At 43.3% G+C, this 16,429-nt stretch overlaps 2 protein-coding genes across 5 annotated transcripts in view; both read left to right on the forward strand.

The window, feature by feature from the left end:
• Window positions 1-1,792, forward strand: part of tkfc (triokinase/FMN cyclase) — an 11,217-nt gene extending 9,425 nt beyond the window's left edge. For both annotated transcript variants that reach the window (XM_025002253.2, XM_025002252.2), the window contains exons 15-17: window positions 212-245; window positions 334-426; window positions 509-1,792. In XM_025002253.2, coding sequence (XP_024858021.1) covers window positions 212-245; window positions 334-426; window positions 509-664 — 283 coding nt within the window. In that variant the 3' untranslated portion in view covers window positions 665-1,792. The remainder of the gene's footprint in view (window positions 1-211; window positions 246-333; window positions 427-508) is intronic.
• A 126-nt stretch (window positions 1,793-1,918) lies between these two features.
• Window positions 1,919-16,098, forward strand: si:dkey-9k7.3 (circularly permutated Ras protein 1). 3 transcript variants are annotated; one of them, XM_025002251.2, is made up of 18 exons: window positions 1,919-2,016; window positions 4,394-4,483; window positions 6,994-7,131; window positions 7,240-7,326; window positions 7,415-7,500; window positions 8,347-8,547; window positions 9,951-9,995; window positions 10,098-10,187; window positions 11,184-11,335; window positions 11,418-11,499; window positions 12,746-12,873; window positions 12,957-13,041; window positions 13,229-13,335; window positions 14,179-14,291; window positions 14,395-14,506; window positions 14,596-14,736; window positions 14,884-14,977; window positions 15,850-15,982. In XM_025002251.2, exons 2-18 carry the CDS (start codon window positions 4,432-4,434, stop codon window positions 15,964-15,966), a joined length of 1,830 nt encoding a protein of 609 aa, XP_024858019.1. In that variant the 5' UTR covers window positions 1,919-2,016; window positions 4,394-4,431; the 3' UTR covers window positions 15,967-15,982. The 3 variants fall into 3 exon arrangements, with proteins under 3 accessions (XP_024858019.1, XP_024858018.1, XP_017294693.1); XM_025002250.1 differs by having other exon boundaries at window positions 1,978-2,091; window positions 15,850-16,098; XM_017439204.3 differs by having other exon boundaries at window positions 1,978-2,091; window positions 8,350-8,547.
• The last annotated feature ends 331 nt before the right edge of the window (window positions 16,099-16,429 follow it).

Genomic DNA, 16,429 nt, shown 5'->3' on the forward strand with positions numbered 1-16,429 from the left:
AATCATCAAAATTAAACGAAATAAACATTTGAAATATATGAGTTTGTATGTAATGTATGAATATAATATACAAGTTTCACTTTTTAAATGGAATTACTGAAATCAATCTACTTTTTCATGATATTCTAATTTTATGACCAGCACCTGTACTCCTTCAAAGATGAATTAAAAACAAATATCATGTTTTTTTACAAACCGACCTGCCTTCCAGGTACGGAGGAGCGGACCCTGGAGACAGAACCATGGTGAGAAAGAAAATGTCTTTTTTCATGTTTTTGTCTCTGTCTTTGTTTAGTTTTCTCTCACCGGTCGTGTCTTTGTCCTCCTGTCCAGCTGGACGCCTTGTGTCCCGCGGCGGATGAGCTGATGAAGCTGACGGCGGCGCCCCCGGCTGGACGGATGGCCGCGCTGCGGGCCGCCGCGCAGGTACGGCGACGGCAGACCAGCGACGGCAGACCGGCGACACCCCGGTCGTCACGGTAACCCTCTGTCCTCTCTCCCCCTGCAGGCAGCGTCCTCGGGGGCGGAGGCGACCCGCGGCCTGACGGCCAGGGCGGGCCGGGCCAGCTACATCGCGGCGGACCGGGTCACCCTGCCTGACCCCGGCGCCGTGGCCGTGGCGTCCATCTTCAGGGCCGTCCTGGAGACGCTGGAGGAGAAGTGAAGCAGGAAATCGGGTCTTTAACCACAGCTTCATCAGGATGAAGAGGAGCTCCTTCATCTTCATCACATCGAGCATCGTTCGCTTCCTAAAGATGGCTCCTCTTCTCTGCCGTCAATCTAAAACATGGCCGACAATTATCATTCTTATTCCATATCCTGGTGATCCGAGGAGAAATATGATTTAAAGTTTGTGTCACATCTCTGTAACTTTAATTTTACTGAATTAAAACAAGATTTTATTACAAAATTTGCTTTTTGGCTGGAAGAAATACTCAATGACGTCATTAAACGATAATAATATTGAAGCTAAAAACTATAAAAACGTCTAAAAACAAACAACAGCAGCCAAACAAGATCAGAAACCAGCGTAAAAATGTAAACATTTATAAATATTATTAATATTATGAAAGCTGGTGCTTAATGTCTGAACGCTGATTCAGGATTTTCTTACATAATTTTACAAATTTCTTCTTTTTTAAACTTTAATTAAATTAAAACTTTCAGGTGGATCAGGTCTTTTAAACATAATAACCTTTAATTTAAATCGAATCACCCATAGAAACACATGGAGATCCCTTCAGCTTCGTCACTTTCAGCTGCAGTTTAGCTTCGTTTTTACTAATATTAGTGTTTAACTAATTATAGCTTTAACTCGTTTTAGTTTTTACCTTCATTAAATTTAGTTATTTAGTCGTCAGAAGCAAAAAAAACTTAAGTTTTTGGTTTAATTAGATGTTTTTCAGGTTGACGGGGTGTTCCGCTCAGCTGGACATTTAAATCATCATCATCATCATCACCACCAGGGGACGTCTGAGACGATCATCTGGAGACAAAATGTCCAAAAACAAAAAGGAGCCGAAGCCAAATAAGCTCCGAGTTAATCCATTTCAAAATAAAAGCTGCTTTTTTTTTAAAGGTTTTTTTGAGATAACCTGTTTGGAAATTCCCTTGTTGTCATGATAATCTTTGTTTTTTTTTACATTTCAACCTCATCGACTTTGATTAAACTTATATAAATGTCTTTTTTACTCCTTTTAACAATAGTTTCTCTGTAACTTTTGATTAAGTGGTAAATAATGTCTTGTGCTTCGTTAACCGAACAATAAAATAAAATCAGCTGCAGAACGACTGAACGTTTCTAACGTCTTCTTTCAGCCTCTCAGGGTTGATTTAGAATTCGAGGTCAAAGGTCGAGGAGCGCCTATAACAGAGCCTATAGATATGAATCTTTCTGTGGGTTTTTTTTTGTTTTCAGCTCTTCTGTCAGCCTCCAGCTCTGCACCGACTTCCTGACACACGAAACGCTCTGACACCAGACGACCGACTGCTTTCAGTTTTACCCGCTCGCTGAAGGTAAACCGCTTCTTTGTGTCGCCGTCGCAGTGAACCATTAAAAACCAGCTTGATTCTTACAGTTTGCATCCTGAGGTACGAGGGAAACGTTTATATTTTGAACCATAAAGTTCATGTGATGCTGGAGGCACATCTGTGCATACAGATGTGTTCAGAAACCAAATTTTGTTGTTTTCTTTTTACTAATTGCACTATTTGCTAATTTCTACAGAGCAGCTTCTCACAAATTGGATTTAATTAATGTGTAAAAGTTGTAAAATCTCCTTTATGATGCAAATTCAATGACAGGACAAGTTATAACCCATTTTGTTGCAGAAACGTCGGCGTAAACTGCTTTTTTTTTTAAAAGCAAATCTGTAGCTTAAATCTGCCTGAACTAAACTGAGATGTGATTAAATTTAACCCAAAAAGACCGACATGATCAAACGTTATCTTTGACGCTTCAGTTCGGAGAGGATTTATAAAAGATGTGCTGACAATGAGCCGAAGACAGGAAATATGCAAATCTGTGGTCTGTGCTGAGCGCTAATTGTCCCGTCAGCACTTCAGTTAAAGTGACTCCAAACTTATTAAAAATAAAACAAATAAAACAGTTTCTCACTGTGAAAACTCAAAATACGCTGTGTAGTCATGCAGACCTAAGTTATATCTTAGTTTGAAATAAAAATATTACAATAACAAGAACTAAATGTGGTTATTGAGCTTTTGATAAGCGTTAGCTGAAGTTAGCTTAGATCTGACTTCAAACACGTTTATTTATTTATTTATTTACTACAAGTTTTGAGAATGTATAAAAATATGTATATGATAGTGAATCGTGGTTGAATTTTATGATATTTATTTGTTTTCCTCAGTCAAAAGGCTAATTTTGCTGTTTTCAGGACCTAAGCTAACATGAGGTTGCTAACTGCTGATGGTAGCTTTTTAGATTATCTTTGTTTGAAAGTTTAAAATAATAAAAACATATAGTTTGTATAGAACATCCCAGATCAACACAAATAATACTAAATGTGAGTATCCAGCTAGTTGTATAGTTTTTTAAGAGCAACATCTAACACTTTAGTTACTTGACCGCATTTTAGCGGGCTAACAGAGTTAGCTTCGATGTTGCATAAGCTAACAAGAGTTAGCTTAGCTGCGACACCAAACACAAATTGTTAGTTGTTTTTACATGAAGTTTTTTGTTGATTCTTTTTTTCATTTTATTAGATGGGAGCCATGCTAGTTACATTTTGGTTGCTTGTTTGCTTAATCAAACATATTTTGTTGTTTCGTACCTTTGCTAACGTGGGGTTGCTAACTGCTGATGGTAGCTTTATTCAGTGTTTAGATGCTCTTTGTTTGAAAGTTTAAAATAACAAAAACATGTTTGCGCTGAGCATCTCAGATCAACACAAATAATAATAAATTTACATTCAAAATTTACATTTAATAATACATTTCAGTTTCTCCTAGTGCATTTTAGCAAGCTAACAGAGTTAGCTAAGATGTGACACCAAACACGATTTGTAGGCTACAATTGGGTTAATTTCTTTGCTATTTTTACTTTTTTTTCCCTATTAATTAAACAATTTATATATGTCATGTTTGTGGATAGGTGAATTTTATTCAAAAGGCATATTTTCTCATTTTTCGTAATTTTCTAAGGTTGCTAACTTCGCGTTCAAGGCAATAAAACTGATTTTTCACTAGCGTATGAGCTAAGCTAGGTTGTTTACATTTTTGTGAGTTTATGCCTCAAACTCCAGCCAGTCGACGCAGATGGTTCTGGTTCTGCTGGTTTCTTCCTGTTAAACGGGAGTCATTTCTTCCCACTGTCGCCTTCACGCTGCTCAGGATGGGAGACTCTAACAATATGTTGCATAAATGCTGGTCTAAAATGTGAATTACTGTATTTTCAAGTTCAGAATCAAACGCCTAACAAAAAAAAAAAGCAGCTGTTCAAGAAGAAACAAACATCCGTCAAGAGATAAGTCTTTTTGGTTTTTGTCTTTGAGTCCCACGCTTGAGCAGCTGGTTGAGGATGTTTGTGGTCGTTGTGTTTAGTTTGTGGTTTGAGACACTCAGTGGATGTTTTTACCCTCTGAAACCAGTCGTTAGTCTTTGTTGCGCTCTGGTACTCCAACCATTACGACCACGAGGATCAGCCTCGCCGCTCTTAACCACCAACTGGCCGTCGTGTCGTTTTTATTACTTTCAGAGTCGTTCAGCTCAGGAAACGTCTGTTTTCACGGTTTTACTCAGCCAGCTGTGAAGGAGTGAAACAGGCAAACGGAGCCAACGCTCGCCCTGGTGATGACGTAACGCCAGGAAGCTGATCTGTCGTTTTCTTTCTGTTTGGTTTGTCCTAAAAACTAACAACCTCCCACCCCTGCAGGAAAGGACAACTCTAAGTTTTGTCTTCCTGCGTCTCGGATGGAGTTCGCCTGCAGCCATGTTGTTTGTAACTGGAGGCCGGATGGATCAGGTGAGTTCGATCAAGTCCTCAAAAAACAAAACAAAAATAAAAAATAAACACAAGACCGTGAGATATTGGGCTCGCTCCTCCCTGAACTGTTTGTTGTCACCGAAATAAAACCTTTTTGTGGTTAGGGAGCCATTTTAATCACAGTCTGACTTACAATAAACAACAATAAGTAAAAATTTAAAGGGATCTTTCAGGTTTTTTTGGACGTGAAGGATTGTGAAACGGTCTGAAGTGGGCGGAGCTCTGACTCCACCGACGAGCTAACGTCTGGTCAGAGCGCGGCCAGGACATCAAGGCTACTCCAACGCAGACTTTATCTTTACAAACGTGGAGGTTTGCGCTGCGTGAATATCCCATCAGACATGTTCATCTGTGGCTGTGAGTGCTACAGCTACCTGCTGCTGCACTGTTTGTGTTTGAATTTTATAAACGCAGAGTTAGTTTCCTCTTCACTCCTGTCAGTTTTGATTTACGTGGGCGAATACGTCAGCTCTACGTCTGTTTGCGAGCGCAAACGGAAACAGCAGCAGCAGCAGCTAGCTGTAGCACTTCCAGTGCAGCTTGGAACACTTCCAGGAGGATTATTATGAGAATTCGGACAGAGTAACAGTAATCGTACAAGAATACCAGGAGTGTAAATCATGGCGTTCAGATGAGCAGCTGTCAGTGTTGTTCTAAGATGGCGGCCACCCACTGTGGTCAGACTAGCCATGAGCTCATCAGTCTCCAAACTGAAGCTCTGACTTTGATCTCCCGCTCAGATCATTTTATCGAGCTTCATCAGATCCTGTAAAAACCTGCAGCTGCAGCTCTGATCCTTCCCCCCGCAGACCGCCGACGTTCTGTTCGCCGGGCCTGATTCTGAAAACGCGGCTACAAAAATGGCGGAAATGCCTCTTTATTCTCACAGCGTCTGTTTTTATGCCTCGACTGTTAATTTTTATGATCTCAAGAGCATTAGAGTGAAATAACAGGAAAACACAACGAGGAGACAACGGTGTGTGTGAGAGTGTGTGTGGGCATGCTTGCAACTGCAAAGCGAGCGAGGCGATGCAGATGTTCAAAAACTCGCTGAACCAAAGGGAAAGTCCGTCGAGCCGTTAGATCGATTTAATTTAGCTAAAAACAGCCGAACTTTCAAACATTTAAAAGCTTTTATTTCAATAAAGATAAAATATACTACAAATATATATATATATATATATATATATATATATATATATACAGACCCTTTCTAAGAAAATCAGAATATCATGGAAAAGTTGTTTAATTTCATTCAAAAAGTTAAACTTTCATAGGTTATAGATTCAGGGCCGACAGTTTAAACGATTTCATTTCATTTATTTGTTTGTTTGTTTTTATTAAATTTGGGCTCAAAAAATTAGAATACTGTGAAGAAATGAGCCCAAACTACTTCTCAGTTTTTGCAGTAAAAAAAAGAAAGAAATTAAAAACGACATGTCAGTTCTCTCCTGCCACATTTGGCCTTTCCTCCTGACTTCCTGCTGAAATGCTCGGACGCAGCCAGCCTCCTCAGATATGAACGTTTGTATCTTACCTGTCCTGTGGATCAGCGACGGTTGTTCGGTCTGCAGTCATCCCCACATCGAACTGAACTGAAGACATTTAATGCCAGCTGGTGGAAACCTGAGCAGCTGCTTTGAGTTTAGGAGATGATTAGTGTGTCCCACTCAGTTTACAGCATTCATGCAGAATCTGGGCTCATTTCTTCACAGTATTCCAAGTTTTTGTGGCCAAATTATGTAAAAATAAACAAACAAATACTTGAAATTGTTTAAACTGTGGGCCCTGAATCTATAACCTATGAAAGTTTAACTCTTTGAATGAAATTAAACAACTTTTCCATGATATTCTAATTTTTTTGGAATGGTTATATATATATAAATATATATATTACAAAAACAAAGTCAAAGTGAGTCAGATTTTCTTGTCGTGAACTTTGACCTTCAACATAAGATGGAGCTCTTTTTTATCATTTCTCTGAGCGTTGCGCGGTCTGACCTTGGGGGTGAATTTTCTGGGACGTCCTCTCTTGGGGAGACCGGCATCCGCTGGTGGGATGTTCGTGCGGCCATTTTGAGAAGACCTTCTGTGTAGCAACGTGGACTCAAACGTAGAATGAGTCGTTTTCCGATGACGCAGCAAACAGCTTCCACACATAAACAGTACAGTGTTACACGAAGATCCTTTCAAGATGGCTGCCAGAAATCTTGCCTAGTGCCGTCGGTGTCCTTGATTTCGCTGCCCTGAATGTCTCCGGCTTGTGGACGATCCTTCTCCCTGCAGGGTGATGAGTCTTCATCAGACGGATTGGCAGAAATAATGGCTGCTCTGTCGTTATTGCTGCTGCCTTTCCGCCCCGGCGTCGTGTTAACTCACCTGCAGACGGCTGTAGAAACACAGAAACGTGTCCATGTGGGCTTAGTTTTCACTTTAAAGGTAATAACATGACTTTTATTCTGACTCATTTCTCTCGTTGGTTCTGCCAGGTGCTCTTCCTCCCCCGCTGCCTCCTCGTCGTCATCGGAAACCTCGGCCTTCCTCGCTCCCCCTCGAGCTCCTTCCGTCGGCCCGGCCTCCCCTCGCTCCTCTCTCCCTCCCTCCTCCTCCTCCCGTTCCTCCCAGACGTGAGTCTCATTCAGTGATCTCACTTCAGGCTCTGGGAAAAGAGACGAACTGTCCCTTTAAGGAGCAGAGACAAACTCGTTTGTTTGTTTGTTTGTTTGTTTCCTCAGTGGACTTGTTGGAAGGAGAAAGTTCCTGTGAAGTCAACGTCAACGTCGTTTCTCTTGGCGTCGCAAAACTGGTCGACATCAGCCGAGGTCAGACGTGACCTTTAATTCTACTTCTCTGTGTTGTTGTTGTTATTGTTATTGTTGTTGTTGTTGTTGTTGTTGTTGTTTGCTTCAGATGCAGGTCTGGAGACCACCCAGAGACCGGTGATTTGTGGGAAATGTCCAGCGTCTCTGTCTTGTCTCAGCTCCGTGCAGAACAACGTGAGTCCTAATTCAGTCCGACCACCTCTGCAGGCCTTCGGCTGTTTTAGCCGCTCATACATCAAAACCTTCGGCTCGTTCAGCTGATGTGCTGCTGTGACTTTTGGTCTTTGTAACTTTTATACTTTATAAATATTTTTCCACTGAAATCATTTCCTTCAGAAACTTTGTTCTCTTTGAAATCTGCTTCAGCTGTTTTCTCCTGCTTCTTTTAGCTTTTAGCTAGCATTTTGCTACTCTTAGCTAGCCTTTTCACATTTAGCTAGCATTTTGATACTTTTGGATTTTGGCTAGCCTTTTGCTGGTTTTAGCTTTTAACTAGCATTTTAATACTTTCAGTTAGCCTTTTGACAATTAGCTAGCATTTGATATTTTTAGATTTCGGTTAGCATTTTGCTACTTTTAGGTGTTAGCTGGCATTTTGCTATTTTTGTCTTTTAGATAGCTTTTACAATTTTTAGCTTTTAGCTATTATTTTGCTACTCTTAGCTAGCCTTTTCTTACTTTGTGTTAGCCTTTTGACACTTAGCTAGCATTTTGATACCTTTAGATTTTGGCTAGCATTTTACTATTTTAGCTTCTTGCTAGTCTTTTTAACCATTTAGCTTTTAGCTATCTTTTGCTACTTTACGGTTTTAGCAGACCTTTTGCTATTTTTGTCTTTTAGCTAGCCTTTTGCCACTTTTAGCTGCCCTCTTCCAATGTTTAGCTTTTGGCTCGTGTTTTCCTCCTTAAACTTCTTGCTTCCTTCAGCTAGCTTTCGGCTTCTTTTAGCTTTATCGGCTCAGTTTTAGCTTCTTTAGCTGCTTTCATTCAGTGCTCCCTCAGTTTCGGTTTCCTCTCCAGCAGGTGTGGGTGTGCGAGTTCTGCGGCAGCGACAACAGCGTCAATGGAGGCGTGGCCTCGGCGTGCGTCGGCCAGCGAGCGGGCGTGCGCAGCGACGACCTTTACCTGCCGCCGACGAGCGACGACGACTACCAGAACCTGGAGAACACGCTGGTCATTTTCTGCGTGGACATTTCGGGCAGCATGAGCGTCACGACAGAGGTGCGTCCGAAAAACGCCGAAGTCGTCTGCGGAGGTGTGGTCTGTTGGGAAATAAAAACCTAAACCAAAGATTTATTCACCGCGGAACGAAGTAAACAACCTTTAAACTGAGAATTTTTATCATTTTATCAACAAAAAAAGCTAATTTTTTTAGCAACACGTCTAAAAACAGTTGTTCCAGGAGCAACAAAAGGCTGTAAAAGTAAGAAGTACGGACAAGAAACATCTGGAGGAGCATTTTGGATTTAATTAAGTTATTTCTCAGCAGGTCAGAACGAGGAGTGGAGATAAAAAGAGGATTTAGAGGCTGAATCTGTCAGAAGTAAAAACAGGCAGAGGTTCTGCATCTACAACAGAGGAACAATTTCAGAATAAAGTTCCTGAACGGACTGAATCTCATCATCTGCAGCTCATAAAATCATCAACAGATAAGAAGAATCTGTAGAAACCTCTGAGGTCAAAGGTCAAGGCTGGTTCTGGTTCTGGTTCTGCTCAGGAACACTGTCTGTAAACACAGCTCACCGTGCTGCTTAAAGCTCTATCAGGCAAAGAAGAAGCCAGATGTGAGCAGATGTGTCTCCTCTGGACCAAAGAGGAGAACTGTTCTGAGGTCAAAGCCTGCCTCTCTGATGGTATGGGGGTGCATTAGTGCCTCTGGAAAGGCTCCGTTTATCCCATCCAGGCGACATCTTTCAAAGAAGGCCTTTCATGTTTCAGTTAGCTAAAACCTAAAACAAAACACTGACTTCAAGCTAAAAAGAGGCAAAACTGTAGCTTGAAACTAAAAGCAGAAGAAGAAGACAAAAACAGGTTTAAAAAAAAAACAGAACCATGTTTTCTAAGGAACTCTAAGTCACAGCGTCCGTCTCCTGAATGAGCCGAAGGTTTGGATTTCTGAACGGCTGAAACAGCAGAACGCCTGCAGAAGCTCTCAGGCTGCAGCTTAGCGTTCGGCTCCTTCGTCCTCAAAACAGCATGTGACGGCAGAAAGATGAAAGCTTTCTGAGAACAGCTGAGATAAAAATCACACCCAGAGACGCCACAACAAAACCTTCTACTATCGCTGCTGCTTCCTCTCTGAGAAGCTTTGTTTGAACCGACTCTTCGCCTGTTTTAACCGCTAAAATGTTACCGTTTACGGCTTTAAATCATCCAATAAAACTTCTTCAGACTAAAGTTAGGACTGTGACGACTGTTTGGGGTCATTTAAAGTGGAAATAAGTTAAATATTTGGGCTTTTTCGGTGAGTAAATGTGCAAAAAGGTCTAAACAGATAAACAACAAAACTGAGTGAAATTTGGAGTCAGCTCGATTCAAAATGGCCGCTGCCAAACACAAAGGCAGCCATTATTGTTTCTGTTCCCTTCAGGTAAGAAGGTAAACCATCTGCTTCCTGTCCTCAGGTGACGTCAGACGGCGGCTCTTCGGCTCATATATCCAGATTAGAGGTGAGACGTTCGCTTGCTGTGGGACATAATGACACTGAAGCCCGTGAGGCGTTTAAGTACCGGCGTGGCGTTGTCACTGATGGCTGCGTTTGTTTCTCTCAGGGTATTCAGGACGCCCTCCAGAGGGCGCTGGCGTCCATGCTGCAGCAGGCGCCTCACAGGAGAGTCGCCCTCGTCACCTTCAACGACGAAGTAACTCGACCCAAAAACGCTGAGTCAGCGTCCGCCGCGTGCTGAGCCAGCGTCCGCTGCGCTACTTTTAGCTTGTAGCTAGCATTTTGCTGATTTTAACTTTCAGCTAGTGTTTGGTCTATTTAGCTTTAAGTCAGTGTTTTTATTTTTTATTTACCTTTTGCTACATTTAGCTTGAAGCTAGCCTTTTGCTAGTTTAGGTTTGTGGCTAGTCTTTTGCTACTCTTAGCTAGCATTTTGCTCCTTTTAGCTTTTAGCTAATGTTCCCTTACTTCTGCTAGTGTTTTGCTCCTTTTAGTTTTAGCTAGTTGTCTGTTCCTTTTAGCTTTTAGCTAGTGTTCTCTTACTTCTAGCTAGCATTTTACTCCTTTTAGCTTTCAGCTGGTGGTCTACTACTTTTAGCTATAAAACCTTCAGTTCTTTCTCGTGACATTGAAAAATGTTTATTTTAGTAGTGTGCACCTTGTTCTCGCTAGCATTTTGTTCCTTTTAGCTTTTAGCTAATGTTCCCCCACTTTTGCCAGGGTTTTGCTCCTTTTAGCTAGTGGTCTACTACTTTTAGCTACAAAAACTGCAGTTTTGCTCGTGACATTGTGAATGTTTATTTTAGCTAGTGTGCTCCTACATCTTGGTAGCATTTAGCCCCTATTAGCTTTTAGCTAGTGGTCTAATACTTCTACCTAGCGTTTTGCTCCCTTTAGTTTTCAGCTAGTCTTCAGCTAGGTTTAGCTAGCATTTTGCTCGTTTTAGCTTTTAGCTGGTGGTCTACTACTTTTAGCTATAAAATCTTCAGTTCTTTCTTGTGACATTGTAAATGTTTATTTTAGCTAGTTTTCTCCTACTTTTAGCTAGCATTTTGTTCCTTTTAGCTTTTAGCTAGCCGTCTGCTCCTTTTAGCTCCTCAGTTTCAGCTGTCATTCAGCTCTCGGTTCTTTCGGCTGGTGTTGTCGGCGCGCAGCAGCTGTAACTCTGTCCGTCTCCTCCCTGCCGATGCAGGTGGTGATCTACGGCGACGGAACAGGAAGTCCCCTCTCGCTCCGGGAGTGGGCGCTGCTGGACTACGACCACATCTGGCAGCAGGCCGCCTCCTACGGCGTCCCTCACTGCGTCGCCGAGACGTACGGCCAGCTGGTCCAGAGGGTCAAGGAGTGGGTCACGGCCTCGCGCCGCTTTTATTCCAGGATGCCTTCAAAGAGCTCCGAGTCTGAATCTGTTCTTCTGTCCGTCCAGCCTCAGGGAACACGGAGCGACGGCTCTCGGCCCGGCGGCGTTGGCCTCTGTTGCCATGGCGTCCAGGTACCCGGGGTCAAAGGTGAATGAAGAGTTCATTTGATACACGCTCCAGTTTTCTGTCTCCACAGGTTACATTATCACCCGCCTCTTCTGTTCTCGTTTTAGAGACCGTCGTCTGTTAATGTGGAACAAACAACCACTAATATATTTTAGTATTTATACAACCTATCACCAAAAGTATTCACTCGCCTCCCTTCATTCGAACCCGAGTTCATCCCGTTCTTCATCCACAGGGTTTAATCTGATGTTGGCCCACTCTGCTTCTAGAACAGCTTCAGCTCTTCTGGGAAGGTTTCCCACAGGTTTAGGAGAGTTTATGGGAGTTTTGGACCATTCTTCCAGAAGCTCAGACCCTGATCTGGTCAGGTTCTTCATCCTCCTTGTCTTTGTGGACCTTGCTTTGTGCTCTGGTGCTCAACCATGTTGGAACAGTAAGTGGTCCGTCCCCAAACTGTTCCCACAAAGTTAGGAGCATAAAACTGTCCAAAATGTCTCGGTACGCTGAAGCATTGAGTTCCTTTCACTGGAATAAACTCCTAAAACTAACCCCACACCATGATCCTCCCTCCACCATGCTTTACACTTGGCTCAACACTGTCAGACAGGAACCGTCCTCCTGGCAGCAGCCGAACCCAGACTCATTCCTCCAGAGGACACGTCTCCACTGCTCTAAAGTCCAGCGGCAGCGGTCTCTACTCCACAGCGTCCGACTCTTTGCTCTTGGTGATGGAAGGCTTGGATGCAGCTGTTGCCATGGAAACCCATACCATGAAGCTCTCTCCTCTCTGTTCCTGAGCTGATCTGAAGAAAACATGAAGTCTGGAGCTGCTGACTCTGCAGAACGTTGATGACCTCTGAGCCCACTCTGTGGTTTTACGAGTTGCTGTCGTTCCCGATCCCTTCCACTTTGTTATAAAACCACCAACAGCTGACTGTGGAACATTTAGTAGAGAGGAAATTTTACGACTGGATGCTCAGGTGGCGTCCTGTCACGGTACTCACTGAGCTGAGAGTGACCCATTCTTTCACAGATGGTTGTAGAAGCAGTCTGCACGCCTAGCTGCTTGATTTTACACACCTGTGGACGTGGAAGGGACTGGAATTCAGTGACCTGGACGGGCGAGTGAATACTTTTCTCAGTATAGTGTATATTCTGTTTGAACTGCTTGTCTTTGGGACTTCAAACGAAGGACGAAGGGGTCAAATTTAGGACTCTACGACTCAACAACCAGCGTAACTGAAGTGACTTGTTCTTCGTGTCACAGGTCATTCTGTGCACTGACGGCAGAGCCAACATCGGACTCGGTGATTTGGAACAAAGCCCCCCTCTGTCCTCCTTGTCCCAGACTCCATATTTCTACAGACAGCTGGCTCTGCAGGCCGTGGAGAAAGAGTGAGGACGCGTCCAGCTCCGTGGTTTTAAATATTTAAATTCAAAAAAGCATGAAATGCTAAATTTACCAACTTGTATTTCAGGGTCATCATCTCAATCATGAGCTTTAAAGGGACCGACTGTCGCTTGGCTGACATCGGGAGACTGGCCGACGCAACCGGAGGACGGGTGAGACACGAAACCAAAGACAGTCAACCGTGTTGGAACGAAAAGACACGGCTGAAAAAGATGTCCAGGGCAGAAAAGCGATGAGTCGTTCGCCTGCAGCTTTGCTGATTGGCTGTAGGGTGGCGTGACGCATCCAAACAGAACCTCAGAGAACCTGTGCTGGTTTTTGGTTTCCTCTCCTGCTCAGGTGAACATCGTCAGCATCGGGACCGTCGCAACAGAGATCCAGTCCGTCTCCGTGGACAACGTCTTGGCGACAAGCCTCACTTTGACCCTGATGGCTCCCGAAGGAGTGTGAGTGGCGACCGAAGGCCAGAAACACAAACCGATCCCGTTTTATTGTGAAAATCTACATCGGTCAGCCGTAACATTATGACCACCTGCAGGTAAAGTGGGTGGGATTTATTCGGCTGCAAGTTTGAAGCTGGATTTGGATCCAGAGAAGGAAAACAGGAACATGAGATCTACTTACCGGTTCTGATAGAAGTCTTTCAGAACACACAGTCCATGTGGAGACCGTAGACCAGTGGTGTCCAGTCCTGGTCCTGGAGGGCCACTATAGTCAGGTCAGCAGGTCTTTAAGTTCTGCAGAAGCCTGTTAATCACTCAGTCATTCAGATCAGGAGTCAACGCAGAGAAACATCTAAAACCTGCAAGACGGTGGTCCTCCAGGACCAGGATTGGACCCCCCTGCCATAGATCTTCCTCCTCAATGTGGTGTCTTCCACCAACAGTTTACTCCTTTTGGAGGTAATGGCTCCAAAAAGGTTTGCCTTGGCCTCCACATGTCCCGGTACGAAACGGGATCCAGCATTTAGGGGATTTGCTGGACAAGTAAGTCCAGTCCAGTCCAGTCCAGTCCAGTCCAGTCCAGTCCAGTCCAGTCCAGTCCAGTCCAGTCCAGTCCAGTCCAGTCCAGTCTACTGATGGAACCTCTGAGCTCTGGGTGGGGGTCCTTTGGAGAACCTATTTAATATCAGTGTGGTCATAAAAGTACAGCTGATTCATGTATAATGGACAATAATTACTTTCTTTGTGGCTCCCTGTTTTCTGTGCATGGATTTGTCCTTCGAATTGTTTTATGTCTGCTAGAAAAAAACACTTTTAAGGTGATTTTAAGCTTCATCTGTTCTGTAGATATTTTCCCTTTGAGGACGAGAACAACCACAAGCTGGTGAGGGAGATTGGAAATGTAACCAAGGGGCTGGAGATCACCTTCGAGTTTGCTGTAAAACCAGACTTTAGGGAAGGTAAGTTGGTCGCGTTCGGACAGAAACGACTCGCCATTTTTCGGACGAAAATCAGACACGAGCTGACAGACTAGAGGTGCTGAATACGACGTTCGTTTGCCAGTTTTCCTCCAGAGGAGCTCGCTTCCCTTCCAGCTGCAGCTGAGCTTCAAGACCCGAGACCAGCAGAGAGTCACTCGCATCATCACGGAGCGGAGACCTGTGACGACCAGCAGGTAAAAAAAAAAACAGGCTTTAAAACACGAACCTCCTGGCTGTACGAGCTTCAGGTCACTTTCTTTCTTCTGTCCGTTCCCGTCTGAAGCCGGGTTCTTCCGGGAAGGCTCAACACGGCGGTGCTTGGCGTCCACTGCGCTCAGCTCTGCGCCAGTTTAACCATGGAGGGTCGGGTCCGAGAAGCCCGGAAGCAGCTGAAAGCGCAGCAGGACCTCCTCCGGCAGATCAGGCAGGAGACTCTGACCCTTCAGACCGGAGCAGATTTAAGATTCGGGGGGGGGAGCAGTTCATCGGCTGGTCTGAAGTTTAGAAACAGATTTGGTTAAAGTTCAGGTTCTGGAGCTCTGATTGGATCCTGTCTCGTTCTGTGATCCAGTAAACTGAGGCCGATCCAAAAGGACGAGAGTATCTACGGCAACTGGATGGAAGCCATGACGACCATCTGTGACGACATCTCAACGGAACCTCAGGTAATCCTGGATAAAAACAGCTGTTAACGAGCTCATTTTAGTTTCTATTCAAATACATAAACTGCAGAAAGCATTGTTTACCTGTCATCGAGTTCCTCTCAGTTTTTACAGCCGTAGGATTGCAAGTTAGCAGATTATATAAGATTTTATCAAGATATTTGAAGCAGAAATCTGTTCTTCCAAGTCGATAAATAAATAAAATCAGAAAGCAACCAAAAAATGTTAACATTTCATAGATCTCAAACTTTATTCTTTACAGGATGTTTGATGTTAATTTTCCAATTAAAGGACTTTTTAGATCCGAGTTTTTCCTGATCCAGACTTTTAGACGTCTTTAGTTTTTTTTTTTTACTAAAAAAATGTCATTTTAACTTAGAGGAATGCTCTTGTAGATATCTGAAGAGTATTTAGAGACGAGTTCGTTGTTTAATTAATTATTTCATCATCCTATCGTACGCCAGCTAAGAACAGAAGTGTGTTTTATTCAGTATCGCCACCTTGTAGTCGTTTGTACAACATGTAGCTTGTTTTAGCTCAATGAATAAATTAGATTGAGCTCTTTTTCTCTGAGATCTTTTTAGTTTTGTACACAATTTCCTAAAAACAGTTTTATCTTTTTGTTAACCAACAGCTGCTGAGTTACAGAGCCGATTTGGGTTCAGAAAGGATTCGTTTCTGTGACAAAAGTGAAACTTTACGAATAAGATTTGTTGTTTTTATCGGTGCAAAAGTGAAAATAAGTGACTCAAAGTCCCAACGTCTCCTTGTTGGTTCGCTTTTAAAGAGACATTTACAGTTTCAGGATAAAATCGGGGTTAAGGAAGGACAGAAACGACCCTTCGACGCTCATTTCTCGCCTCGTCTTCCTCCAGATTCTGCCCGACGAAGCAGCCGAGGTGGTGTACCACATGAGGAGAGCCAGCAGCAACGGCTACGCTCAGGTCCAGAAAAACAAGCCGACCAAGAAAGACTTCGGGGAAGCAACGTGAAACAAGCAGACGCCGAGTTTTAGCCGTTTTTTACCGAGGTTCGATGGTTCGATTACACCTGAGAAGAAGCGTCTTCATTAAACGTAGCACCTTTTTGTTTCACGCCAAATAAAGTCGAGTTTTTGTCCTTTTTCTAATCTTCCTGCCTTCATAATGTCAAACAAATGGGCTCAAAATAATCGGTTAAATAACCGATCAAAAGCACATTTCTTTACTTTTTGTGCCGTTTCTTTAAACACAAATAAAGTCACGGGAGGAAAAGAAATCACCAGCAGATGTCACTAGTGAGGGATGAATACCTTTTTGCAAAGCAAAGTGTTGGAAAGCTTCATTTGCCCATCACTGGTTAGAGTAAAGAACGGCTGAGAAGATTACTCAGGGAGACAAGAGACTTCTAGGAAGGATGGCTGGAGAACCATAAAGGTTAACACTCACAGTCCCCTCAGTGGAAGATCCATCCTCT

The sequence above is a fragment of the Kryptolebias marmoratus genome, linkage group LG7 (assembly GCF_001649575.2).
Source record: "Kryptolebias marmoratus isolate JLee-2015 linkage group LG7, ASM164957v2, whole genome shotgun sequence".
NCBI classification, from domain to species: domain Eukaryota; kingdom Metazoa; phylum Chordata; class Actinopteri; order Cyprinodontiformes; family Rivulidae; genus Kryptolebias; species Kryptolebias marmoratus.

Bases quoted from the DNA above. Each gene is read 5' to 3' on its own strand.
- si:dkey-9k7.3 (XM_025002251.2), top strand. From the start codon at position 4,432: ATGGAGTTCGCCTGCAGCCATGTTGTTTGTAACTGGAGGCCGGATGGA. The intron at 7,501-8,346 runs GTGAGTCCTAAT...TTTCCTCTCCAG, and splicing joins TCAGCTCCGTGCAGAACAAC to CAGGTGTGGGTGTGCGAGTT. The intron at 14,978-15,849 runs GTAATCCTGGAT...GTCTTCCTCCAG, and splicing joins ACATCTCAACGGAACCTCAG to ATTCTGCCCGACGAAGCAGC.